The sequence below is a fragment of the Athene noctua genome, chromosome 36 (genome assembly GCF_965140245.1).
Source record: "Athene noctua chromosome 36, bAthNoc1.hap1.1, whole genome shotgun sequence".
NCBI lineage: Eukaryota > Metazoa > Chordata > Aves > Strigiformes > Strigidae > Athene > Athene noctua.
In genome coordinates, this window is record NC_134072.1 from 299,724 (window position 1) to 325,044 (window position 25,321).

Sequence of the window (25,321 nt, forward strand, 5' to 3'; positions counted from 1 at the left end):
AAAATAAAACAAGTGATTCTGCTCTAAGATAAAACACAAGTAGAAGCTACTGATCTTGTTAATCGTTGCTCCTTTGATGGCCGTGTGGCTAGGCAGTGCATCCAAACATGGATAAGCATTGTGCTCTTGTGGAGACCTGCACTCTCCCGGAGCTGCCCAAGGACAAGGCTGTTTTGTTCTGCTGCTGTTTGTTCACAGTCACTATTTTCCCATAGTCTGTGTGTTCCCATAGTCCTTACACTGAAATGGGGAGGGAGAAATCGAAAGATAAAGACACTCTCCTGATGTTCTCTGTATGCTTGCTTCCATTCTGGTCTTGCCATCTGATATTTCTATATTTGTGCTGTTCTTCCTGGGTCATTATGAAGGGGCAACTCACAGGGGATACGTGAGCTCTATTACAGAACGATGAAGGGGATGAGAGCTTTGAAAGATAGAGTGTGACATAAACACTGTTTTGGCTTTTCCCCTGTATTTATATCTTCAAATTTAGAGGAAAAAAATAATTAAATTACCTAAAGCCTACCACCATATTCTGAAGCAAAAATGTAATTTAGAGTAGTTGGGAAAAGGAGCTGTAAAAGAAGAGTACAGTCATCGCCTGATCTCATCTTCTTTTAGAGAGCTTTGTGATTTTTGACACCTGTACGCAGCCTGGTGTGTTGTTCGTGGGGCTTCTTTGTTGTAGTTGATAAAGTCAGCCATAAATAATTGTTCTGTTCTGTTTGAACAGTTGCCCGGTCAGGGAATTGGCACGTGCAAGGTAAGCAAGGAAATAATGCTGACTTTCTCAGAAACAAGTTTTTGTGTTTTTTTTTGGTTTTTTTTAAAAAAAATGAAAAAGAAGAGAAGGTGCAGCATAGGAGAAATCCAAATTTTCCAGCCCATTACTTGTCAAAGATGAGGAGCGTTACAGAACAATTATGTAGTTTATGTGAGTATCCTTTAGGACTTGCCGCATACCAGTGTTTGTACATGTGGTAATGCATAGTCATTTTTGCCTTGATGACTGGCAGACAAATGTATGGGACAGAATCAATATCACATACAAATACGAAAGTGCTTCCAAAGGTGTTAAAGTTGTTCTAACACATCTATGATGTATTCTGTCAGCTACAGGTAAAACTTGAGTGAGAGAATAGGAAGCAAGAGTGGGAGAGGAACTGAAACGAACAGTGGAGAAGATGAGCGTGGTGTTCATGCAACTGCTTGTAAGTCGGGCAGTTGAGGGGCTGCCTCCAGGAATAGACTGCCTGGGGTGGGTGTTCCAGGGTGTGGGCAAACACTGACAGGTTTTGAGCGGCTGAATACAGGGTCTGTTCTCAGGGACATCAAGTCTACTAGAACGCAAAGGGTTTCCAGGTGGTATAAATGTAGTTTACTCCTTTTTTAAGTTTTCTTTATGCTGTGAGAAAAGAAGAAAATGTCAGTTGTGCAAAGAAGCCCACAGTCTGGGAGCTCAGAGTTCTTACTGTATACCTAGCAGTCACATTTATGACTTTATTGTACTTTCACCCACCTGGTTTGTCTTAAATAATGTATATTTGGTCTTTTTCTATTAATAAATTTCCTTTTAGTCTGAAAGGTCTTCTTTTGCTTGCTGTCTGCAGCAATGGAATGCAAGGGAGGTGTTCAGAGGGAAGACTGCTGTGAAGCCTTCAGATGGACTGTGTTACTGTCTTCTGAGATGATTGAAAATGGATGCAGTAGGAATGTATTGCCAGACAGGTTTTCCATCTGTGAAGCTCTTGTTTAATCCATGATAACTCGAGACGGTAATCCCTTTCTGGGGTGGCTCAGTCCACTCTTTGAAGCGAAGTTTCTAGGCGGTGTTCTTAGCTATTTAATTATTTCAGATATTTAGGAGATAATACTACTTTCTTCAAGGTTGCTTTTAATTATGCTCTCATCTGCCAAACTTCAGGAATATTTTGTCCTAGTGTGAAACCGGGGACAAGCATGAACTCAAAAAGTCCTTCTTCAATGCTCAGGATTACATGATTTGCTGTATCACCTGAGCAAATGACCAGCACTTAAAGAGCTGAAAGAGTTACACAGCTCAAATCATACACATCTTGAGAAAGAAAAGAATTCTGGTCATTTCAACATGGCTGTGAAAATAGTGTGCCATTTTAAGATAACGGAGATAGCGGAAAACCGGGTGAGGAAAAAAAAGTTCATTTACAACTGTTGGGGGGAAGTGGAGAGAACGGTGGTCTTTGTGTGCCTGTAAATTTGCCAGGCAGTCCCCATAACTGCAAGTATGCTTTTTGTTAAACTCCTGGTTCCTTCCCTTGATGGATGACCAGCAGGCTCTTAATGTTTCTGGGGACTGTTGCATAATGTATATGGATAATGACACTGAATGTGCTCTACAGTCTGGAGAAACACAACTTGTGGCAACGATCCTAGAAAGCAAGGGGTACTGTTGAGCAGAACTTTTGTGCGTGAATCATCATCATCAGCTTGAGTTAGGTTTTGGTGACTGGTGTACTGTGTCTGTGTCACTTCAGTGGGGTGCTGCTGAAATGCAGATTCTTGGATAAACTTGAGGCTTATGCAGGGCTTCCTAGTGGGCATGAGATCTTTCTTCATGTGCCACCCTGTATGAAGTGGACTCTGCTGTGTCATTCCGCGTTCTCTCACCTTTCTTTTGCATGGGGTCCTCCTGGCTGTGCCATGTGTTTTGAGGTCAGCTGCCTGAGGAGCACAGTAAGAGAAGAGCTCAGCTCTGAAGCTCAGGGCTGTGGTCTTGCAGCAGCAAAACCGCAGTGATCTTGCTGCTGTGAGAATTGTTCTCGATGCGGCATCCACGCGTGCAGCAGTATCTATGAATTGTCTGCTTTTGCTTTAGGGTTTCTTTCAATGCTCATAATTTCTTGAGGCAAAAAACCAGGAAGTAACGTTAATTTTTTGAGACGTAATGTGATGAGGCGTTTAGATGTTTATGTGATGCGTGATCTGCACCCCGAGTTGTGCCTGCAGGAAGAACCTCCTGGCCAAATACTTGGTTCCTAACTGTGCTGTGCCAATCTAGTTATCCTGTAATGGTCTGAGGTAGAATGTCGCTTCTGAGCGAAGGTCCCTCGGAAAGGCTGGGGCTAAAGGGAGAATGTAGATACAGATTGGAATTGTTACTCTGCAGCATAATAGTTGTACTCCCAGGTGCCTCAAATACGACATACAACAGTAGCTTGTTTCTCTCATTATTTTCGCCTGTAAGAAAAACAGAATGGGAAAAGCGAAGGAAGTTAAAATGATCTAAAATATTTCCAGACTGGAAAGGTGAAAGGAGACTCCTGGAACGCCTGGGAACACCTCTTTACAAAGACTGTTTCCTCGAGGAGAAGCTGCAGTGGGGGCTCTCCAGCTCGGGAGGGAACAGACGCGCCTTTTGGAAACGGTGTAGGATGAGGGGAGAAGTGGGGTGATGTCATCACTGTGTGTCAAGAGACAAAAAATAATTATTTAGCGATTTTTGAATAGAAGTTGTTCCTCTCCCCTGAGTTGGCCATGAGGACGCGTAACAAGCCTCCTGCAGCCTTTTCTCTTCATTTAAAGGCATTGCAGAACACTGCAGCGAGGCTTTGACTCTGGAGAGCTGGAATAAAGCGCTGGCTACTGAAGGTTTGCTCTGGGGCCTTGCTCGAGCCCGTTCCTGTGCCTGCACTGACCCCTAGTGACGGCAGAGACAGTGAGATAATGTAGAGATTGGGTTGTTTTAAAAAATAAATATATATCTTTACAGAACGGCTTGCTTTACAAGGGAGCTTTTATTAGCAAATGTCTTCATTAGGAGGAAATGGTCAAAATCCTTCTGCCTTAAGCAGTCTCTAAGTTCTCAGGGAAGTTTTTCTCAGTTTTTATTTTACAACAACCAATTTTTTCCTCATTTGGGTGCTGTCTGATTTTACTACGTTAATTAGTAAATAGCTTCATTAAAATATCAGTGCTGCTAAGATGCTGGGAGTTAATGGTTTAAATTTGGCCATGTAAGTTTGTTCAGGAATGCTGGATCTCAGGCTGGAATCCTTGCAAACTGTTAGTACCATACAGGTGATACCATTGTTAATCCGTTTGCGATCTGATGTGATGCACCTACAGGAGGTGTCTGATGATCTTGAGAAGTACCATCTGGAAAAACGTCAGTATAGTCTAACAAGTATAAGGTGAAAGCCACAAATCATTTCTTTCCCTTGGGCCTTTCAGCTCAGCAGCAGACGATGTACATGCATAGGGAATGCCAAGGCAAGTTCAGCTCTCCTTCAGCAGCCCTCTGCCTCTGATGTTTGGATTGTTATCTCAGGACTTAGTTGGTGGTAAAGCCAAAAAAGAAAAAAAAATTTCAAGCAAATTTCTTGAGAGTTCTTTTTAAACCTCTGGTCATGCTCTTTTGAGTTGCAGAAGCTCATTATGGCTTTTAACACTTTATGATCCTCTCAGCACTACTGGGATCCTAGACTGGGGAAAAGCTGTTGTTTGTGTGCTGCTTCCTGTGCTTTTCTCTCAAGTTAATACCGTCTGTTTGGTGTGAGGAAAACACCCGCCTTTACTTTTTCCAAGGCTAGATGGCTACCTGTCCCATTTAAAAAAAAAAAATCTGTTTGTGCTGCGTGCTTTGGTATGGCAAGGCTGGCTGTGTTTGCCTACGGATGGGATGGAAGGTTTTTCATGGAGAGGTGATGCCTTTCTTTAAATCACTGACAACTTTTAGGAGAAAATTAACAGCTCTCCAAGCACAGAAGTTTTTCCTCAGGTGCAATTCTAATGTTAAATGGAAATGACGTCCAGTCAAGCTGATCTTGAATCTTATGCTTCAGTCCCGTAAACTATTGCGGAGAAAAGGCAGGGGGTGCCTGAGAAACGAGGGCTGTTAGCGATGGTTGAAGTGAGATGGTCAGGTGGTGAGTTCTTACACTACTGACTAGAGCTCAAATAGAGAAAGTTTTATTTTTTTTTTTTTTTACTTGTGGAGAAGGGACAGCCTGAAGTGCTGTGAGAGCAGCAGTTCAGCAGAAACACTGTTGAACTTTTTCTCGAGTTTGAATTCTAGTTTCCAGTATTATCTTTCTTTATTTGAGAGTGTTTCTTGAAGGACAGAACCGAGAGGACAGATTGTGTTGGCTACTCTGTGAGTAATATGTTTTCATGGAAAACAAGGTTCTTTTGTTTTTTGCCAGCTATTTACATAAAATTCTGTCTAAGGTGTCACTGTTGTGTTCCACCTCCATCGTTTCCACAATATTATGTGTAGCAGTGATTAAAACCTATTATGTTTCAGACTGTGTAGGAGTTGGGAAGTTTTTTTATCAAGGGAATGCTTTCCTCTGCTGTGTGTACTAACTTTAGAACAGTTTGCTGTAGTGCCTGGCTTATAGAACAGCCCAATAACCAATTAAATATTGTTAGTTGGGCCTCTTTTTTTGGTGTGCATATGTGTTATCCAGATAGCATATTGGAAAAGTGAAATCTGTGTTCTTAAGAATCATATAGGGTGGGGTGGGGGTGTGTGTTTTGGGTTTGTTTGCTTAGTTTTGTAAATGTCCGGTATGTTCTCAAGGAGTATCTCTGTAATATAAAGGAGGTGATACCCGAGTATTTCTAGTCTGTTAGAGGGTATCACTGATTTTATGGAGATGTGCTTTATGAATATAAATACATCATCTGTCTGTTTTCCTAGGCCATAGTCTGTGCATCTTGTATTTTAATCTTGCCTGTAGAGTTAATGGTAGGGGGATGTGTTTTAGAAAACACTTATAGGAGAGGGTGTGTTTGATAAACTTGTCAAATTCAACAGTCTAAATGTTTATTCTTGGCTAAAAGAAGTTGTTTATGTACTCGCTGTAGACTTTGCTGTCGTTGTTTCTTACCCCTTTTCAGGTGCTGCCCCTGTATGCCACAGGGGGTATTTGCTTGTAAATGCCTGTCCCTTTTCAGTAGAAGATGGCAATCTTGTCCTGTTTTTCCTCTCTTACAAACTCTTCCTGTCTGTTCAGAGTGGGCGAAGGAGCTTTCTGCTCAGTGCACAGTTCCTGTGAGTTGTTTAGGCTAGTCTTTTAAATGTAAGTCTTTGCTGTGTCGGTGTTTGGCTCGGTAAGTCAGTTGAAGTGTCCGATCATGTAGCTGTGTGGTCAGAAATATTGCCCCAAGGGAAGACTTGTGAGGAGAGAGGAGGAGGAGATGATTTCTTTCAATATCCCCAAGGTAAATCCTGTACCTTGGATTGGTGTCTCCGAGGGGCTGATATTTATGAGGGAGTGTGTTGCTGGAGTCATACAGCAATGCTGACAGTGAGCAATGTGCCGCTGTGAATGGAAAACGTCTGGTATTTTAGTCTGTTGTTTCCTTACCGTGTAGCTTTTTCCCAGACGAGTTCTGTGTTGCAAGCTAGTAAAAAGAAAAACTTCACCTGGAAGGATTTTCATCGTATTTTATTTGGCAAAGCGCTTCGTGACTCTTATTAGCAGGTTAGAATACAAAAATGTAATGATTAAAGGAGAGTGAAACTTTAAACAGATTTTTGAAGGCAGTTTTGAGGAACTTTTTGTATATGCATGAGAAGTCGTGTACCAGCTATAGTACCTGAACCTTTCTGCATCAATATACAAAAATCTGCTGAAAGGTGAAACTGCTGCAGAGAAAATATTGGTGTGACATTCCAATATTATCCGCAGAACAGAGAAAAACTTGTCAAAATTATTTCCATCAAACTTTGGATTTTTCTTACAGATGGGGAGGATCTTATCTGTGTCATGTACCCTGTTTCACTCGAGAGATTTTTGTCAGCAGTAATTTGTATATATGCCTGTAGGCCCTGAAGAATATCAGCTAACAATAACCTGAAATTCAGTACTGGAAAGCTGCGTTTCGTCGTAAGCGTTCTCAGGATTTACCGATACATCGCATTACCTGGGCAAGTATATGGTAGGAGATGACAGTGAACAGCAGCAGGTGAGGTTGCTGTAGACAGATTTCAGGTGGGTGGATTTAAACAAATAGTGGTTGGAGGGGTTTTTAGTTGGTTGCTTGTGGTTTTGTTTTCTTCCTCTTATCTTTGAATCTCATCAGTTTACTTAAGGGACATAATTGTATAGAATGTTGGTGTGGGTAACCTAACAAGCTGCTCAGAAAAGTGAATGCATGAGCCATTCCTACTTTAAGTTGGTCCAGACTTGCTGCTGGAACACTAAGCTTGCCTCGGGGGGCGTGACGGGCGCTGTGGTGTTGCTCTGTCTCTCTCTGGCTGGCTCGCTGCTGATGGCTCTTAGCTCCTGCGGCCACTTGCAGGGGGCTCCTGGCTTCCCTGCAGTCACCTGGTAGGATTTCACCTGGGCGCTGTATGGTGAGCCGGCAAAACAGTACCTCTGCTCTGCTGCTTTCCCAGGGGAGGCTTGAATGTTTGTGCCCCTCCCTTAGTGGAAAATCAGTCCCAGCTCATCACCGGGGCAACGCCACCAAAAGGCTAGAGAGAAACTTGCCCGGGCTTGTAGGGCGGGTACAGCATCCTCAGGAGGCGAACGGGTTTCACTTCAACTTGAAGCTAAGGGTAGTGGCGGTGTTAGCAGCTTCTAAACCAGGTCAGTTAATGGGAACTAGCTGCAGGCTTGCTGAAGCCGCACTAATCCGGCTGCTCTCAAAGAAGTGTGTGTCTCTGATCAGCTCATTCTCTCTGAGCAGGCTGAAAAACAGCCCCAGGATAGGAGTGCTTAGTCTAGAATCCTGTCGATTTTGTTTTGGGGTTGTCTTTAGCTGTTGGAGATTAATGAATGAAAATGGTGTCTGAGTTTACAACCAGTTCCCATCCCTTGGCAGTGTTATTTCCAGCTGTTCTCTCCTTGGCTCACCGGAGCCCATCAGCTGAAGGACTCTGCTCTTCTGCCCTGGGGGAGTGGGGTGCAGCCTTCAGCGTCTAGTAACTAGTGAGGTGATAGCAGAGGGTGTTGAAGCCTTTTTTGCTTTTCCACCTGTGTAAGTACTGTGCTGTGTATTTGTTGGAACCATGTCCAAATCCACCAGTGGTCTTTGCTCTTGTCTTGTTTTTGCCCCTATCACAATCTCCCCTGACCTCAGAAGAGGAGCCTCCCTTGATTCCACCGGCAGCCATCAGACACAGCGACAGCATGTTGGGGATATTCGCTGCCGTGGAAGTGCAGACAGCACCTTAGATGCTTGATAGCAAACCACAAGCAAAGGCTCTGCTTAGGAAGGTCTGTGTGTGCTGGCGTTTGGGTAAGCACCTGGCGTATGGAGGGCGGGTTTCTTCGATTTCTCGGGGTCCCACTGGAAGGGGAAGGCGAAGGTGGTGAGTCTGAGTGTCCCTCTGAAGTGTCTGCATCTCCTAGAGGCAGCCCTGATATTTTGGTTCTGTAAAGGTTTGATTTGACCTCTGGTTCCTCCAGAGGTATTACACACGTGGAATTCTTTGCCACTGCAGTTTACCATTAAGGTGTTTCCTTTTGGGGAAGGAAGCGGAGTGCAAAGTGCACTTGTTCAGGAGGAAGAGTCTTAAATGAGAGGAACAGTGATCTCTGCTAGCTGACAGCTGAGGCAGGAAAAAACCTTTTGTGGGAGGTGTTGGGTCAGAAATAGTTGCCAGGAAGGTATTGCCCAAATTCGATGGGATATGCCTCCTGTATGTTGGCTTTTTTTTTTTTTAATACATTTACAATACTACCTTCCCTTTACAGGTAATATTTATTTTATAGGAAGTGCCGAAGAGGTGTAACTTGTTAATGTTTAAAAGAGGTTTTCTCTGACCTGGATGGAAGTATCTACAGAGGAATGTGTTGTATTTTGTGTAGGAATAGCTTTCAATAGCTTTTTCTCTTGATGGAGGAAGAGCATTAACCGGTTTAATCTTTGCGCTGTTGAGTTTTATTTGGGGTGGGGGTGCGGACAGCTTGGACAGCTGGTGTTGTGTAGCCCTGGTATTTGTTCTAGTTCCACTCTGGCTCGAACATGGCTGTGAGACTGGCTTTGGGCACTAAAGCCTGATCCTGATACCCGCGATGTGCTGTCTCTTACCACGCTGAGGAGTCTTTGTCATTAATTCCTTCATTTGGTGCAGAGATGGCGTCTAGTTCTGCTTGCTTGCAGGGAAGCTCTAGAGAGAGGAACGGATCCTGATAATTACTGAAACACCTCAATTCTGTGTGAGGGCTGGGAGAGATGTTCATATCCCTTGTAGTGCCTTACCTTGTAGTAAGACCTTGCGGAAGTTTTTTCTTGCCTTTTCACGTAGTAGCATGATGTTCATGTGGAAACTGAACATCTGTGAAAAAAGAGTCAGCTTGAACTGTAACCGTGAGCCCACAGCAGGGAGCTCTCAGGGAGCACTGAGCGGGGTGTGCGGGGGTGTCTGATCCCAGCGTCTGCCTCCCCTCGTGCTTGGAAACCCCCGTGTTGTCCCCCCCGCCCCGGGAGACCACTGTGCCCAGCGCCCGGACCCAGCAACCCTGTGACATCAGCCTCGTTGCCAAGGGCACCGTGGGCACCGCGAGCCCTGTGGGCACTCTGTCGGCTGCTGTGCTGGTGGTGACACCCCTCAGCTCTGGCAGCTGGCACATGGCACTGGCAGTGATGGATCTGCTCCATCTCCTGATCGTGCTGGCCCTGTGCCGGCCTGCGCAGGGCACCTGGGACAGCTGTGGGTAAGTGGCCGAGGCTCTGGCAGGGAGCTTGGGCAGCCTGCTGGGGTTCCCTGGAGGGTCCCCGCTGGCCCCCCGTGGCCACAGCACGGCTTCCCCAGCCCCACGCGGGAGCCTCGGCTCCTGACAGCACCCGGGCTGCTGGCACAACTGGCCTGCGGAGCTACAGCAGAAACGGGGGTGGCCGCCCGCCCGCCCCCCGGGGCTCCCCGGCCTCGCTGTGCGTGCAGCGCCCCGTGGGGAGGGCAGAGGGCTGACCTTCAGCCGGGACAGCCGCGAGCTGTCGAGCAGGACGCTGATGAGATTTTTGGTTGCAGACGGACCTGCGGGCTCCGGAACGTGGCTGCTGACGACGGCACCTCGCCTGTGCTCGGGGGAAAAGACGCCCTGTCAGGGTCCCAGCCCTGGATCGTCAGCATCCAGGATCCCTGGGCAGCAGGCACGGGACATGTGTGTGGAGGGTCCCTCATAAGCCCACAGTGGGTCCTGACAGCAGCCCACTGCTTCCTCGAGGCCAGGTAAGGAGGGCCAGGCACGGGGATATCCCCCGGCACTCGCGGGCGCCCCGTCCGCAGCACCGCGGGCTGCTCCCGTGCCCTCGCCTTGCCGTACGGCCGGTGCCTGGGCACTGCAGAGCCCGGCTGAGAGGCTGCTCAGGAGAGAGCTGGGCTCCTGCCCCGGCTTCCTCCGGCCTCCAGCTCGACACGCCTCGAGCCCGAGGCACGCAGGGGCAGTCTGAGCCTCCGTAGCGCTGCTTTCCTCTGCCCCGTGTGAAGCAGAGGGCAGGGAGCTGGTGGGCTGCGGCAGCACGTGGCTGGGCTCCCTCTGAGCCCTCTCCCCATCTGCCTTCCAGGAACGTCACCATGTGGCGCGTGGTGGTCGGGGCCACCCGCTTGACCCAGCTGGGCCCGGAGGCCCAAGTGCGGAATATCAAGCGGCTTCTGGTTCACGCGGACTATAGGAACATCCCGCACAGGCAGGACGTTGCGCTGCTGGAGTTGGACCAGCCTGTGCAGTGCAGCCGCTCCGTCCAGCTCGCCTGCGTGCCCGACGTCTCGCTGAACGTGTCCGAGCTGACGCCCTGCTACGTCAGCGGCTGGAGGGCCTCGACGGCGAGCGGTGAGTTCCCAAAGAGCGCTCGGGTCCCGAGTGCGAGCTGGGCACGCGGGGGAGGCGGGCTGGGCTTCCTGACAGCGGAGGCGAGAGCCAGAGCCCGCCTGCGGGGACGTGTGCCCGTGGAGAGAGGGGCCTGGCCCAGGGCCCGCGGCGAGAGAGCAGGGCAACGCCGGGGCAAAGCCAAGGCCCAGGGCAGGGAGGGGCTCCCCCAGACAGGGCAGGACACCTGGCCAGGAGCTGCCGGGCATTAATTCCTTTCTGTGCTCACAGCTGCAGGAACAACGGATGTCCTGCAGGAGTCCGAGGTCCGCCTCATCGACCTCAACGTCTGCAACGCCAGCCGGTGGTACGCAGGGGCCCTCCACCCCCACAGCCTGTGCGCTGTCTCCGCGCAGGGCGGCATCGACACGTGCCAGGTAGGAGCCTGCGACAAGGCAGCGCCCAGCGGCACCGGCAGCCCCCTACAGCCGCCCAGACACCCCCCGGCACGGGCTGTGCCTGGCCAGTCGCCCTCCCACCGCTGGGTCCCCGCCGCTGGCGGGGCTCACCGCCCCTTCCCCAGCTGCAGGTCCTTGCCCCTGGCCCCACTTGCCCCAGAGGCCCGGGACTCTGCCCAGAAAGCCCACCCAGCGCTCCTGGCAGCCCTGAGGTCCGGCTCCCAGCCCTGGAACATCCCTCTCGCACCCGGCCAGCGTCGCTGTGCGGAGATGAGCGCCAGCCCCACCCCGCGGGCCCACCACCCCCTCCCAGACAAGGTCCTGTCGGCCCCAGCACCTGAGTAGAGCCTCTGTGCTGGGGACACAGCTCTGGGGGTGCTGGCAGAGAGAAGGAGCCCACCCTAACGCTGCCAGCGGCCACCCGCCACCACCCTGACTCTCTCTCCTCCGCTGCAGGGGGACAGCGGCGGTCCTCTCGTCTGCAGAGACAGCACTGCTGACTACTTCTGGCTCGTTGGGGTGACCAGCTGGGGGACAGGCTGCACGAGAGCAAACCGGCCTGGAATCTACACCTCCACTCAGCACTTTTACAGCTGGATCCTGGAACAGATGGGGCTGAGCCCAGAAGTAACGGCTGCTCCGACGCCAGGGCCGGCCTTCCCATCAACCCCCTTGCAGACGCCGAGGCCAACAGCAACCCCATCAGGCGGCTTCAGCTCCGACACCCTTCTACCGCAGAAGTTGGTGCCATTCTTCACCTGGTTGCAGGAGCTGGTGCAGAACCTGTGGGAAGGGCTGAGCAGCAGGATGGACAGGATCCAGTGCAGGCTGCAGTGCACCACGGCCACCTCCTGCAGGGGCTCTGCCTGCTGAGCCAAGTGCAGCCTCAGCGTCAGCGGCCTGCTCGGTCCTGCCCATGGCCCTCCAACTGCACAAAAAAGGACATTTTGTTAGCTGCTGAATAAAATTTCCACGTTTCCGAGCTCACCAGGCTTCGGTTCCTTTCCGTCTCCTGTGCACGGCAAGGATTCCATGCCCAGCACCTGCAAAGTGAGGCTGCAGCAGCCAAGTGGGGCACAAAGGGAAAGAGTGACTCCGAGGGGTGACCCCAAGCCTGGTCGGAGGGGAGCGTGAGGGTGCAGTGGGAGAAGGGACCACTGGTCACAGGGGCGAGAGGTCTTGGGGACAGCAGCTGGAACACAGAGTGTCTTAGGCTGGCTGCTGGTGGGACCCCGGTGTGCGTGTGTACAGGGCTCCGGTGAACCTGAACCTGAACTCTCGTGACCCGGGAGACACGGCTCTGGGCAGAGCCAGGCTGTGCCCTGAAGCCGGGCTGAGGAGCTGGCCATCCCAGCACCCATATCCCAGGCGCTCGGTGTCCCTGCTGTCAGCTGAGCCATCTCTGCACGTGCTGCGCTGGTGAATCCAGGGAGCGAAGGGCGTTTGTGTTTCACTAGTAAACATCCAGTCCTGCCCGTCGGGAAAGGCAGAGAAGGACCGGCCTGTGCTCCTGGCGATGGATGGGCTGGTTACGGACCCAGGGGTGCTGGTAAAGGCCTTGGCCTGCCTGTGTCAGTCTGTTCTGCCCTTCACATTACTGGTGTGTGTGTCTGTGCGCGTGTCTGTGTTCCTGCCCTTTGGGTGCAGCATCAGTCTTTGGAAGACACACCCGGGGACGGCAGCAGCCACGTCCATGAGGCTGCGACAGGAGAAAGCTCCTGGGGGTGAGTCCCCCAGATTCGGCTCTCGTGGGACTGAAAGGGGAAATCCCCCGTGCTCAGCAGCGCCCTGGCTGCTCCCTGACAGAACGGGGAAGGAAACGCAGAGAAACTCTGCAGCAGAGACCCCGAGGGGCAGAGGCAGCGCTGGCCAGGTGTGAAGGCCTGTGCAGGGACAGTCAGGGAGTCAGGAAAGGAAAAGGAACGAGTGGCACTGACCCCCCCGGGAAGTTTTGTCAGACCTCTGCAGTTTGATCACTCTAAAAGTAAAGAGCATTTCATCCTGGCAGCCTGTTGGGATGTGGGTAAACTCACGGGGGGATGTGCCAGCCACACATCAGCTGGGACAGCCTGCGATGTGACGAGCACGGTGCCGTCCCTGCGAGGAAATCCGCCCCAGGCCACGGCAGAGAACTGCAGGAGCTCAGCCAGGGCAGAGGAAGAGCGCTCTGCCGAAAGCCTGGGCAGGGGCTGAGGGGAGAGGTGGCGCAGGAACGCAGCGCTGCTGCCTCCGTCCTCACGGCCACTTTGGTCACAGACGTGTTCTCACCCAAATGGAACGTGGTGCTGCCATTCTGGGCCAGGACGGGGTGTGAAAAGAAAAGAAAATGAAGAAGAGAACCAAGAGCGACCTTGCAGGGCTGGAGTAGCAGAGGGAAGATATTATGGCCATTTATACAGCACGTATAAATGGGCCTCGCTAGGGCATCCCTGGGGCGCTGGACTGTCCTCAGACACCTTTTCCACTGCTCTCTGCTGTCCTGTAAACTGTGTTTGAGCTTCTGCAACAACTGCTCGGGATGGTGGGCGACAGTTTTGTACAATCGATTCAAAACGAACAAACGCTGCCTCCGAGTTGCCGATGCTCCACGTTCCCCGCAGGCACCAGGCGAAGTGCTGGGAGGTGATCTGCTGCATCTCCCCTCTCCTCGCCCCTGGCCACTGTCAGCCTCTTTTCAATCAGGGGAATGTTTTCCATGATCCTGGCTGCCTTCGCCCTTTGTTTGGGGATCTGGTCTTGATGAAGATGAAGTAGCAATCATGAGGTACGGGCCAACATGCTGAACGGGGTTGATGCTGTGGAGGCAGCAGAAGGCCAGCACCATGTTAAATGAAAGTAGAAAAGGAGTAGATCACCTCAGAACCTGGGTGTGTTGTTGCGGCACTGTCTAAATGAATCTTCGGCTGTAAGAACCGTGGTTACAGCCTCAGTGGAAGCCAGAGGCGTCAAAGCCGTGCAGGCCTGTGTGGGCTGAAAGTACAAACGAGAACAAGTTTGAGGGTTATTAGGTTTCACAGGTGGGTAGGAGGGTCACAGTGCTCTCCTGGGATCTGGAAGTTAAGGTGAAGTTGAGACAGCCTTGCTCCATAGCCCGACACAGGGATTGCCTTGGAGCCCCTTCCCCAAGCTCACAGAGGGACTTGGGAGGGAAGGATTTGCCCTCCTCTGGGCCACTGTGATATAATACAATACTTCCACACAATAATTCTAATCCAGTAATGCTTCTCTCCTCTGTCCTCTTTATTCATGTAGAGAGTTGCCAAAGCCGAACTCAGACCAAGAAAGCCAGACTATAAAGAAGGTAAGTAGTGGTAATTCCTAAGGATTCCTTTTTAGCCTGGTTTCTGAGAAGGATTGCGTTTGGTCAGTCTATTTACTTGCTCCCAGAAACCTGTGATCACATCAGCCAGAATCAGCTGAAGTTGTGCCTGGAGATATCGCCAAGATACCTTTGGTTGCAGGAAACCTTTCTTGCCTGTCTGCCTCGCTCCCCTCTGATGTCAGGAGGTGGTGCTGGGTATGATATTGGGGCAAGATTACAAAGGAGGTGGATGGTAGAAACGTCCCCTTTGTTATGGAGTTGCCAGTTTGTTATTGAGATAATCGTGTCTCGGGAAGGTGTTTAAGTTTTCTCCTAAGCTGCAGGAGGCAGGGCAGCGTCTGTTTGTTTGTCTGGGAGACAGTGCCACAGCTTTGTCGAAGCAGGAGTCTTCTGCAGTAGCTGCAGTCCTCACCTGTCCAAAGCCAGCGGAGGAGCTGTTGAACACGAGCAGCATGAGAAAGAGGGGAGCTCCTCAGCCCCTTCCTTGGCAGGTCACCCCCTTCCACAGCGGACTTCTGTCTCCAGAGATGCCCAAAGCTGATGCCTGTGCACACATACACAGACACCGCGGCACAGGCACAGACACCTCCCCGCCTTGGAGAGGTTCCTGCTGTGTCACCCTCTGTGGGGTGCAGAGACAAGTGCTGGAGGGGGCAAGGTCACAACTCACACCCCAGCCCTTTTATTGCCCAGTCAGGTCCCCATCGGATCTGTGGCAAAACCCGCTTCTCCTCCTCCTGCTCTGCCCTCGGCATCTGCTGCGCAGCGGGTGGGCAGCCACAGCAGGATTTTCCGCGGGAGGAGGCACCACAGACGGTCCTGGGGCTCCGGGGGCCATGGCTGCGCCCCCAGCAGGTGGGGGCCACCACGGTGGGCCGTGGGGGACAGGGAAAGGCACCAGGGGAAGGGGGAGAAAGCAGCACGCAGAGGCAGGGTCAGGGAAAGAGTAATTTATTGTCTTCAGTAAAGATTTGCTGCAGCCCTGGTAGTGCTGCCGGCAGGGCGGCCTCTTGCAGGACTGGGGAGAGTCCTGGGGGCTGGGGGCCCTCCTCTTTGGGGGGCACCGGGATCCCCCAGGAGAGCAGAGTCCCTGCCCTGGCTGGGAGCGGAGGGTCTGCAGCTACAGCCCTGGGCAGAGGGACCTGCTGCCACCACCTGCCCCGGCTCCTCCTGGGGCTGCCTCTGCTCTGCCAGGACAGGAGCAGATGGGGGGTGGCCAGCCCCCCATGGAGGGTGGTCTCTGAGGTGCCGCCTTCCTCCTCCCCGTCGGAGCTTTCACGGTTGCTGGAAGAGAGCGGGCTGGAGTCAGAAAACCCTTCCCGGGAGGTGGTGGGGCTGGGGCTGGATGTGGGGCTGTTGTGCTCCCTCCTGGCAGCGTAGGAGAGCAGCAGCCTCCAGGCCTCCTCGCTGCACCGGGGTGTCACCGAAATCCGGGATAAAAATAACTTACCGACACCAATGTGATGCAGATGAGCAGACACTTCTTTATTGACAGCCGGACGTGTAGGGGAGTGCTCTCACCAACACCACGCGCCGAGCACCAGAACCACACACCTTATATAGAACTTATATTCATTGTCTTACTTAAGCACACAACTTCCCAGAAATCATTAACATATTCTCCTCCTATTTCCGATTCTGCGCAGTAGAGGTTAGAAATGTCTAGAAATGGCTCTGGGGTGTAATGGGAGTAGGTGGTCCATGGGTCGGGGGTCGCCATCTCCCCCTGCCGGAATTACCTTCTGCTTAAGGACACGGTTTTCTTGGCAGGTACCTGCAAGCTGTTACGGTCACTGCCCTCAGTTCCCATTAATCCTGGACCTTGACACCTACCTGCATTCTTCTAGTCCCGTGTATGTATTATAAATCAGTTTACAAATCACCTCGTGTTTTGTTACCTGGGTTCTAACCGTTCCCATTAAACGATTATGACCAGTCCCTTCGGCCTTGCTGCGGGGCTGTACAGGGGATTTTAGAGTAGCAGTCGGTTGCTAGATTCAAAATACAATAAACGTGAAATGATTTTTACTGTAATATCTCTTAATTCTATACTTATGTTAAAATCAAACACAATTTCATTTCAGTTGTTAATAAAATCAGTAACAGGCGCACGGTGACACTGATGAGGCCACGGCCCAGCGTGCTCCTGGAGCCTGCGCTGCAGCGGCTGGACTGCGGCCTCCTCGTCCAGCCCAAAGCAGCACAGGGCACTCAGGACCAGCTTTTCCGCTGTCATCGCCAGCCACCACTGCTCCTCATGCATTGCCTCCAGCTCCCGGCGCAGCCAGGGCAGTGTGGGGTAGAGAACATGGTGGTTTTCCTGAAAAAGGGCTGCCCGGACCTCGGGCAGAAGGCCACCCGCAGTAGCCCTCTCCTCCACAGGGCTGGTGGACAGCAGCCGGGCGGCGCCACGGCAACGCAGTGATGTCACACAATGTCGCCATGGCAACGCAGTGATGTCACACAATGGCACCATGGCAACGCAGTGATGTCACAGTGCAGCAATGTGACATCACAATGCTCGATTGCTCTCTATATAGAGCCACCTGCTGGGAGAGCGGCTGATGTGGCCGCAGCTGGGAATCCGTGCAGGGTCACAGCTCCAGGAGAGCTCTTGGAAGAGCCATGGAGCAGCGTCTCACCACTGGCGCCCAAAGGACAGGCACACTTCAGAGGGCACCAGGAAGGAGGAGAAAGGTGAGCGGCGCGCCAATAGAGAGGGCTGAGCCAGGGAGCCTGGGGCACGGGGGGCTACTCTGGGGACCTCGGGATGTGCCCTTTCTTGCAGCTGCCAAGCAGGAGCCTAATGGAGCTAATGCCTGAGTGTCTCTGTTTTCCTAGGCCGGGCACAGGAGACAGCACCTGGGAGAAGGAGCTACCGGGCTGATGGACCGTGAGCTGCTGGACCTCCCACTCGGGGCCAAGATCCCTGTGCTGCCTGGCTCCAGGCCTGTTTTCAGCCGGGCGAAGCTGGGAGAGAAGGTGAAGGAAGTAGAAAAGGGGCAGAGAAGCTCTTCTCTTTTACGGGGTCCCCGCCATTCAGAGAAGTCCTTGCAGCCACCTGCTCTACAGCAGGAGCTGCAGCCTTTTGGTCTGACACGTCGGACCACTCCCACGAGAGATCTTTCCTCTGGCTGGGAAGTCATCCAGGAATTAGGCTGTACCTTGGAGGTTTGGAAATGCCACCCTGGGTGTGGGAAGAGCTGGGAAGTGCATCTGTCCCTGCTGCTCTCCCCTGCCCCGTTCACACTCTGGAACATCTCTCTTACAGCTTCAACTGCCCTCGGGCCATTTTGACCTGGGAGATCCCTACTGCCGCCTACTCAGGAGAGAGTACAACAGCCTCCACGACCCATATCTGAAGGCGTATCACAATCGCAGACGCAACTTCAGGAGGCTGAGGGAGGCAGGTTTAGTCACTAGCGATGGCCAGGTAGGTTTGGACGCTGTCGGGCTTATAAAAACGATTGTGTCCAAGCGGGCTTCCCCGAGCTCTGAGGGAGTGTGTGCAGGGGCACAGCTCCCCACCCGCCAGGTTCGGGCCGTTGCGGGCTCTGTAGCTGGCTTGACAGGGCCTGGATCAAACCCTCCCCTCGTCTCTTCACAGGTGACTTGCACGCTGAAGGAGTTCAATGACTACAGGCAGTACCTGCTCACACTCAGGGTGCAGGCGGAGAACGTGGCCAGGCAAGAAGAGGTAGGCAGAGCGGAGTGCTCGCGGCCAGCGGCCAGCGGCACGGTGCTGAGGGCTGGGGCTGTGCTTGCTGTGTCTCGGGGAGGGGGTCAGTGCAGAAGAGGGGAGGGCTGGGCTGGTGGGCCAGGCCTTGTGACGGGGAAGAGACCGCCCAGCTCAGAGCTGAGCTGGCACAGGGCGCTGGGGAGGGCATGGGCTGGGCAGGAAGGTCACGTTCAAGCACGCGGAGTGCTGAGGGAAGAAGCGCTTGTCTTCCTCCCTCATCACACGGCTGAAGCAGGGCGCTGGCCTGGGCCCGTGCGAAGCCTCAGAACGGGGGGGCGTGAGACCTTGTCCAGGCAACAGAGAGCCACAACCTGGTGTCACCTTTCAGGAGAAGCTTCGGCAGCACCTGGCCAGATTTAAGGCTGCCCTCAAACTCGCGGCAGCGACGGACACTTCTCGCCTGGCACAGCGGCTGTTGCAGCCTCGGAAACCATTCCGCCCACCTCCACCCAAAGGCAGGAAAGGAAGGCAGCGCACAAGAGTGAAAGGACCTTTGCACAAAGGGCAAACTTGCTCCAAACATGAGTTTAGACAGGAAAGTGCCAAGCGGTCCCAGAGGCTCAGCAGCGATGAGGCAAATACAACTGCTGCTGAAGTCTCGCATCGGAGTTGCACAGTTGCGAGGGAGAGCATCCAAACTGCCATCTCCAGAATTCAGCAGCGCCCTGCAGAACGGACTGGGAACGCTGGAACTGTGGTCCCTGAGGTTCTTGGAACAGGGAATAAGTCAGAGACAGATGTTAAGCCAATTCCAAGAGCCTCAGCCAAAGCTTTGGCTATAAGGGCCTTGGCAAAAGACATTGTGGAGAATGTATTAGAACTCCTATGTCAACGTGGGCCAGCTCTGAGCCCCGAATTGCAGTCTGGAAGGGGTGTCTCAAAACCGCCCACACGACAGCATGGAAAGGAGAGCCATCCCGCTGTGGATGCCCTTCCCTCCACGGGCCTGCAGTTTTCCAGGCAGCCCGTCCTTCCAGCAGGTCCAAAGCCCCCAGCCCGCACAGGAGCACGGCGCCCACTGCTGCGCATAAAGCTACCCGTCAGCCAGCCCCGGCAGCCCGTGTGAAAACGAGGGCGTTCCCTGGGAGGCTTGTGAGCAATGTCCTGAGGAGTCGTTTGGCAAGAGAGGTGCAGAGCCCCTGGGCCGCTCCAGCAGGGAGCAAACACAGCCCTTACTCTCTCGTGCATGCAATAAAAGACTGTACTCCAGAGTGCTTGCTTGTGCCTGCCTCCGTTCAAGCCAGGCCCTACTGTGCCTGGGCATTTTCCCTGCCATCATTTGTATCGTCTTCCCTCCTACAGCCTCTGCCGTGCTAAGACCCAATTTACAGGGAATCTTCCCGGGGAGGTGAGACCTATCCAGCATTCTTGTCTCGTTTATGGAGCTTTGCTGCCAAGCTCGTGGCGGCGCGGGTCCAGCTCTAGGAGCTGGGTTTTCACCTTGTGGGAAGAACATTGTTGCTCTTGGCCTTGAGATCCTTTGTCCGGGGCCCCTTCTCCTCAGATCGAGCTCCCCAGGAGCTGCGCACAAACACGTGTGGTCCCCGACCCGGGCACCGCGCTGGCCTGTGTCCCTTGGGTCTCGGGTGCCTTGAGGCAGAAGACAGGTATGTTGTGGAGGCCCAGAATCGCGCACTTGAGCAGGGTCAAGCAGCCTGTGCCGGGGTTGACCCAAAGGGAAGCGGTGGGAGCGAGCCCCTCTCTGAGGGGAACGCGCTCCTGTGCTGTGCCACAGGCCCGGCCTTTGCCGGTCACTCATGCAGCGACCCCTGGGGGAGGGAGGCTTTCGGTCCCACCCGGGGATAAGTCAAACAGCTGACGGGGAAGGGGAAATTCAAGTTGCAACGGCTCAGCAGTGGGAATTTGTGGCTGAGGAATGATCATCTGCCACGGAGGGCAGGGTGGCCCCGCTGCAGGAAAGCGGTTAAACTGACTTGAAGCAGGGATGACAGAGACAAGAAGGACTCCCTGCAAGGCACTGTAGTTACCCTGGGCGGTGAGGTAAGAAACAGCCTCAGCATTGACTTGTAGCCATCCTGGAACGGGAGCTCTCAGGGGCTCCCTCTGCTCTGGGAGATGGACCCACAGCCCGGCTGAGGTGCCCCACGCAAACCGCGTACAGGATGGCGCTGCAGAGAGGAATCTGCTCGTGATGCGTCTTTGCCGAAGCCGTGTAGAACCGCTTAGTGCCGCAGGACTCCGCCCAGTGCATTGCTTGTCAATTTTTAGTTTTTCTTTTTTATATGTAAGCCCAAATGTGGGTTTAATTCCCCTCGAGGAGGACTGTAAAAATGCCCCAATAGCAGGAAACAGAGCCTAGCCTGCCCAGGAGACCTCTCGAGCCTTTGGTTCAACACTCTGCCCGTCTGCGGAGAGACAGTAACGCCGGCTGCAGGTCGGCTACAGCAGGCACCTCGAGGGGCAGCCGCGGCCCCGGCACACGGGGAGCGAGGGGCACGTTGTGCAGAAACTCTTTAGCTCTCCCTTGGGGAAGGCCTTCCCGCGTGACCTGCCGCGTATCGGAGGCCGTGGGCAGGGGATCAAGCTCAGGCCTCGACTCCCTCAGTGTCTCTTTCTCCATCCCAGCCTGTTCCCCAGGACGTTCCCAGCCCTTCGGGGGCACCAGCGCTCACCCCCACACACCTCCACAGCCAGCCCCTCTCTCTCCCAGGCTAAAGGCACCCTTCTGTCCTGGCTGGCCAAACCACAGAGCCCCCCTGCTCCCCGGCAAGACGGGCAGCATGCAGAGAGGGAAACGCTCACTGCAGGCACCTCAACCTGGCCAGATTTAAGGCTGCCCCCAAACCGGCAACAGCGACGCACACTTCTCGCCTGGCACAGCGGCCGTTGCAGCCTCGGAAACCACCCTGCCCACCTCCACCCAAAGGCAGGAAAGGAAGGCAGCGCACGAGAGTGAAAGGACCTTTGCACAAAGGCCAAACTGAGACGGGAGTCTAAACAATCTGAGATTGATGGTGCAAGGCCTGCGCAAAAACAAGGGGAGGCGTATGGGACTGTTCGAACAAGACATACCAGGTGCCGATAACGTTGCTAGGCGACTATCTCCTAGCCCAAAGAGAAGTCCCCCCTAGTCCTTGAAGCAACAGACTACCCAAACACCAGCATAAACTGGCCTGGCAATCTGGACAAAAGCCAGAGAACAACTGAGGCTGCGCAGAGCGACAAGGTGAAAAGTTCATCGGCGAGGAAGAAGAGGTACTTCATCTTTACGACCCCTCCCCAGGAAGTCGCGACCCCAGCCCGGAGCTTGAAGAGCTCATGGCGCAGGCGCAAGGGGAGGAGACCTGATTGCCATGAGAAGCGAGGGGAGGCGGGGGTAGACTCTGTATATGTACAGGCGTTCTATGAATATGCACTATTCTGTAACAGATGAGCCGGACGGGAGCTGCAAACGATGCGCATGCTTGTGGTGGAGCGATCCCCCATGCGCCCAGCGCTGAATAAACATACCCACTTTATAACTCCAAAAGTTATAGAGTGATTTCTCCACAAAACAAAGCTTGCCCCAAACCCGAGTTGAGACAGGAAAGTGCCAAGCGGTCCCAGAGGCTCAGCAGCGATGCCGAATCGGAGAGGAAGCAAGACGTCGCTGCAGACAGTGCGTTCAAAGCTGCACTTGAACACAGAGCTGCAGCAGAAGCCCAGGAGCTTGAAGAAAAGGTGCCTGGGACTGGAGCACAGGAAGGGTTGGAGAAGGAGAAGGCTTCTCAGGGTGCCTCTCTCCGTGTTTTAAGGGGGGGCTGCCCTGGCCAGCACAGGAAAGTTGTGTGGCAGTGCCGCAAGACCGGAGCCTTTGGAGACTTCTCCTCCAGCTTGCCAGCAGGAAATGGGACTGGTGGGCAAATGGCTGCAAGGACAATTCCCCAGAGCATCTCAACAGCAGAGGCTGGAAGCAAGCAAAGGAGAAAAGCTGCCTGTGTCAGCACCGCTGGCAAATACAACTGCTGCTGAAGTCTCGCATCGGAGTTGCACAATTGCGAGGGAGAGCATCCAAACTGCCATCTCCAGAATTCAGCAGCGCCCTGCAGAACGGACTGGGAACGCTGGAACTGTGGTCCCTGAGGTTCTTGGAACAGGGAATAAGTCAGAGACAGACGTTAAGCCAAATCCAAGAACCTCAGCCAAAGGTTTTGCTGTAAGGCCCCTGGCAAAAGACATTGTGGAGAATGTATTAGAGCGGACATGTCAACGTGGGCCAGCTCTGAGCCCCGAATTGCAGTCTGGAAGGGGTGTCTCAAAACCGCCCACACGACAGCACGGAAAGGAGAGCCATCCCGCTGCGGATGCCCTTCCCTCCACGGGCCTGCAGTTTTCCAGGCAGCCCGTCCTTCCAGCAGGTCCAAAGCCCCCAGCCCGCACAGGAGCACGGCGCCCACTGCTGCGCATAAAGCTTCCCCTCAGCCAGCCCCGGCAGCCCGTGTGAAAACGAGGGCGTTCCCTGGGAGGCTTGTGAGCAATGTCCTGAGGAGTCGTTTGGCAAGAGAGGTGCAGAGCCCTTGGGCCGCTCCAGCAGGGAGCAAACACAGCCCTTACTCTCTCGTGCATGCAGTAAAAGACTGTACTCCAGAGTGCTTGCTTGTGCCTGCCTCCGTTCAAGCCAGGCCCTACTGTGCCTGGGCATTTTCCCTGCCATCATTTGTATCGTCTTCCCTCCTACAGCCTCTGCCGTGCTAAGACCCAATTTACAGGGAATCTTCCCGGGGAGGTGAGACCTATCCAGCATTCTTGTCTCGTTTATGGAGCTTTGCTGCCAAGCTCGTGGCGGCGCGGGTCCAGCTCTAGGAGCTGGGTTTTCACCTTGTGGGAAGAACATTGTTGCTCTTGGCCTTGAGATCCTTTGTCCGGGGCCCCTTCTCCTCAGATCGAGCTCCCCAGGAGCTCCGCACAAACACGTGTGGTCCCCGACCCGGGCACCGCGCTGGCCTGTGTCCCTTGGGTCTCGGGTGCCTTGAGGCAGAAGACAGGTATGTTGTGGAGGCCCAGAATCGCGCACTTGAGCAGGGTCAAGCAGCCTGTGCCGGGGTTGACCCAAAGGGGAGCGGTGGGAGCGAGCCCCTCTCTGAGGGGAACGCGCTCCTGTGCTGTGCCACAGGCCCGGCCTTTGCCGGTCACTCATGCAGCGACCCCTGGGGGAGGGAGGCTTTCGGTCCCACCCGGGGATAAGTCAAACAGCTGACAGGGAAGGGGAAATTCAAGTTGCAACGGCTCAGCAGTGGGAATTTGTGGCTGAGGAATGATCATCTGCCACGGAGGGCAGGGTGGCCCCGCTGCAGGAAAGCGGTTAAACTGACTTGAAGCAGGGATGACAGAGACAAGAAGGACTCCCTGCAAGGCGCTGTAGTTACCCTGGGCGGTGAGGTAAGAAACAGCCTCAGCATTGACTTGTAGCCATCCTGGAACGGGAGCTCTCAGGGGCTCCCTCTGCTCTGGGAGATGGACCCACAGCCCGGCTGAGGTGCCCCACGCAAACCGCGTACAGGATGGCGCTGCAGAGAGGAATCTGCTCGTGATGCGTCTTTGCCGAAGCCGTGTAGAACCGCTTAGTGCCGCAGGACTCCGCCCAGTGCATTGCTTGTCAATTTTTAGTTTTTCTTTTTTATATGTAAGCCCAAATGTGGGTTTAATTCCCCTCGAGGAGGACTGTAAAAGTGCCCCAATAGCAGGAAACAGAGCCTAGCCTGCCCAGGAGACCTCTCGAGCCTTTGGTTCAACACTCTGCCCGTCTGCGGAGAGACAGTAACGCCGGCTGCAGGTCGGCTACAGCAGGCACCTCGAGGGGCAGCCGTGGCCCCGGCACACGGGGAGCGAGGGGCACGTTGTGCAGAAACTCTTTAGCTCTCCCTTGGGGAAGGCCTTCCCGCGTGACCTGCCGCGTATCGGAGGCCGTGGGCAGGGGATCAAGCTCAGGCCTCGACTCCCTCAGTGTCTCTTTCTCCATCCCAGCCTGTTCCCCAGGACGTTCCCAGCCCTTCGGGGGCACCAGCGCTCACCCCCACACACCTCCACAGCCAGCCCCTCTCTCTCCCAGGCTAAAGGCACCCTTCTGTCCTGGCTGGCCAAACCACAGAGCCCCCCTGCTCCCCGGCAAGACGGGCAGCATGCAGAGAGGGAAACGCTCACTGCAGGCACCTCAACCTGGCCAGATTTAAGGCTGCCCCCAAACCGGCAACAGCGACGCACACTTCTCGCCTGGCACAGCGGCCGTTGCAGCCTCGGAAACCACCCTGCCCACCTCCACCCAAAGGCAGGAAAGGAAGGCAGCGCACGAGAGTGAAAGGACCTTTGCACAAAGGCCAAACTGAGACGGGGAGTCTAAACAATCTGAGATTGATGGTGCAAGGCCTGCGCAAAAACAAGGGGAGGCGTATGGGACTGTTCGAACAAGACATACCAGGTGCCGATAACGTTGCTAGGCGACTATCTCCTAGCCCAAAGAGAAGTCCCCCCTAGTCCTTGAAGCAACAGACTACCCAAACACCAGCATAAACTGGCCTGGCAATCTGGACAAAAGCCAGAGAACAACTGAGGCTGCGCAGAGCGACAAGGTGAAAAGTTCATCGGCGAGGAAGAAGAGGTACTTCATCTTTACGACCCCTCCCCAGGAAGTCGCGACCCCAGCCCGGAGCTTGAAGAGCTCATGGCGCAGGCGCAAGGGGAGGAGACCTGATTGCCATGAGAAGCGAGGGGAGGCGGGGGTAGACTCTGTATATGTACAGGCGTTCTATGAATATGCACTATTCTGTAACAGATAAGCCGGACGGGAGCTGCAAACGATGCGCATGCTTGTGGTGGAGCGATCCCCCATGCGCCCAGCGCTGAATAAACATACCCACTTTATAACTCCAAAAGTTATAGAGTGATTTCTCCACAAAACAAAGCTTGCCCCAAACCCGAGTTGAGACAGGAAAGTGCCAAGCGGTCCCAGAGGCTCAGCAGCGATGCCGAATCGGAGAGGAAGCAAGACGTCGCTGCAGACAGTGCGTTCAAAGCTGCACTTGAACACAGAGCTGCAGCAGAAGCCCAGGAGCTTGAAGAAAAG

At 53.8% G+C, this 25,321-nt stretch overlaps 2 protein-coding genes across 5 annotated transcripts; both read left to right on the forward strand.

The window, feature by feature from the left end:
- Positions 1-9,998: 9,998 nt before the first annotated feature.
- LOC141972835 (acrosin-like) lies at positions 9,999-12,564 on the forward strand (the record flags this gene model as incomplete). The annotated part of the gene is made up of 4 exons (XM_074930871.1): positions 9,999-10,165; positions 10,501-10,766; positions 11,034-11,179; positions 11,657-12,564. Coding segments are annotated over 4 exons (996 nt in total), but the record flags the coding sequence as incomplete, so codon positions are not given.
- Positions 12,565-13,881: 1,317 nt separating this feature from the next.
- Positions 13,882-18,622, forward strand: LOC141972890 (uncharacterized). 4 transcript variants are annotated; one of them, XM_074930950.1, is made up of 5 exons: positions 13,882-13,964; positions 14,453-14,501; positions 16,293-16,375; positions 17,364-17,504; positions 17,794-18,622. In XM_074930950.1, exons 4-5 carry the CDS (start codon positions 17,409-17,411, stop codon positions 18,619-18,621), a joined length of 924 nt encoding a protein of 307 aa, XP_074787051.1. In that variant the 5' UTR covers positions 13,882-13,964; positions 14,453-14,501; positions 16,293-16,375; positions 17,364-17,408; the 3' UTR covers position 18,622. The 4 variants fall into 4 exon arrangements, with proteins under 4 accessions (XP_074787051.1, XP_074787050.1, XP_074787052.1 ...); XM_074930949.1 differs by lacking the exon at positions 16,293-16,375; XM_074930951.1 differs by lacking the exons at positions 13,882-13,964; positions 14,453-14,501; positions 16,293-16,375 and adding an exon at positions 16,965-17,219 and having other exon boundaries at positions 17,794-17,955; positions 18,130-18,622.
- The last annotated feature ends 6,699 nt before the right edge of the window (positions 18,623-25,321 follow it).

Coding starts and splice junctions, on each gene's coding strand:
- LOC141972890 (XM_074930947.1), top strand. CDS start 17,148: ATGGAGCAGCGTCTCACCACTGGCGCCCAAAGGACAGGCACACTTCAG. Junction 17,220..17,363: donor CACCAGGAAGGAGGAGAAAG/GTGAGCGGCGCG, acceptor CTGTTTTCCTAG/GCCGGGCACAGGAGACAGCA. Junction 17,505..17,793: donor GGGCGAAGCTGGGAGAGAAG/GTGAAGGAAGTA, acceptor TCTCTCTTACAG/CTTCAACTGCCCTCGGGCCA.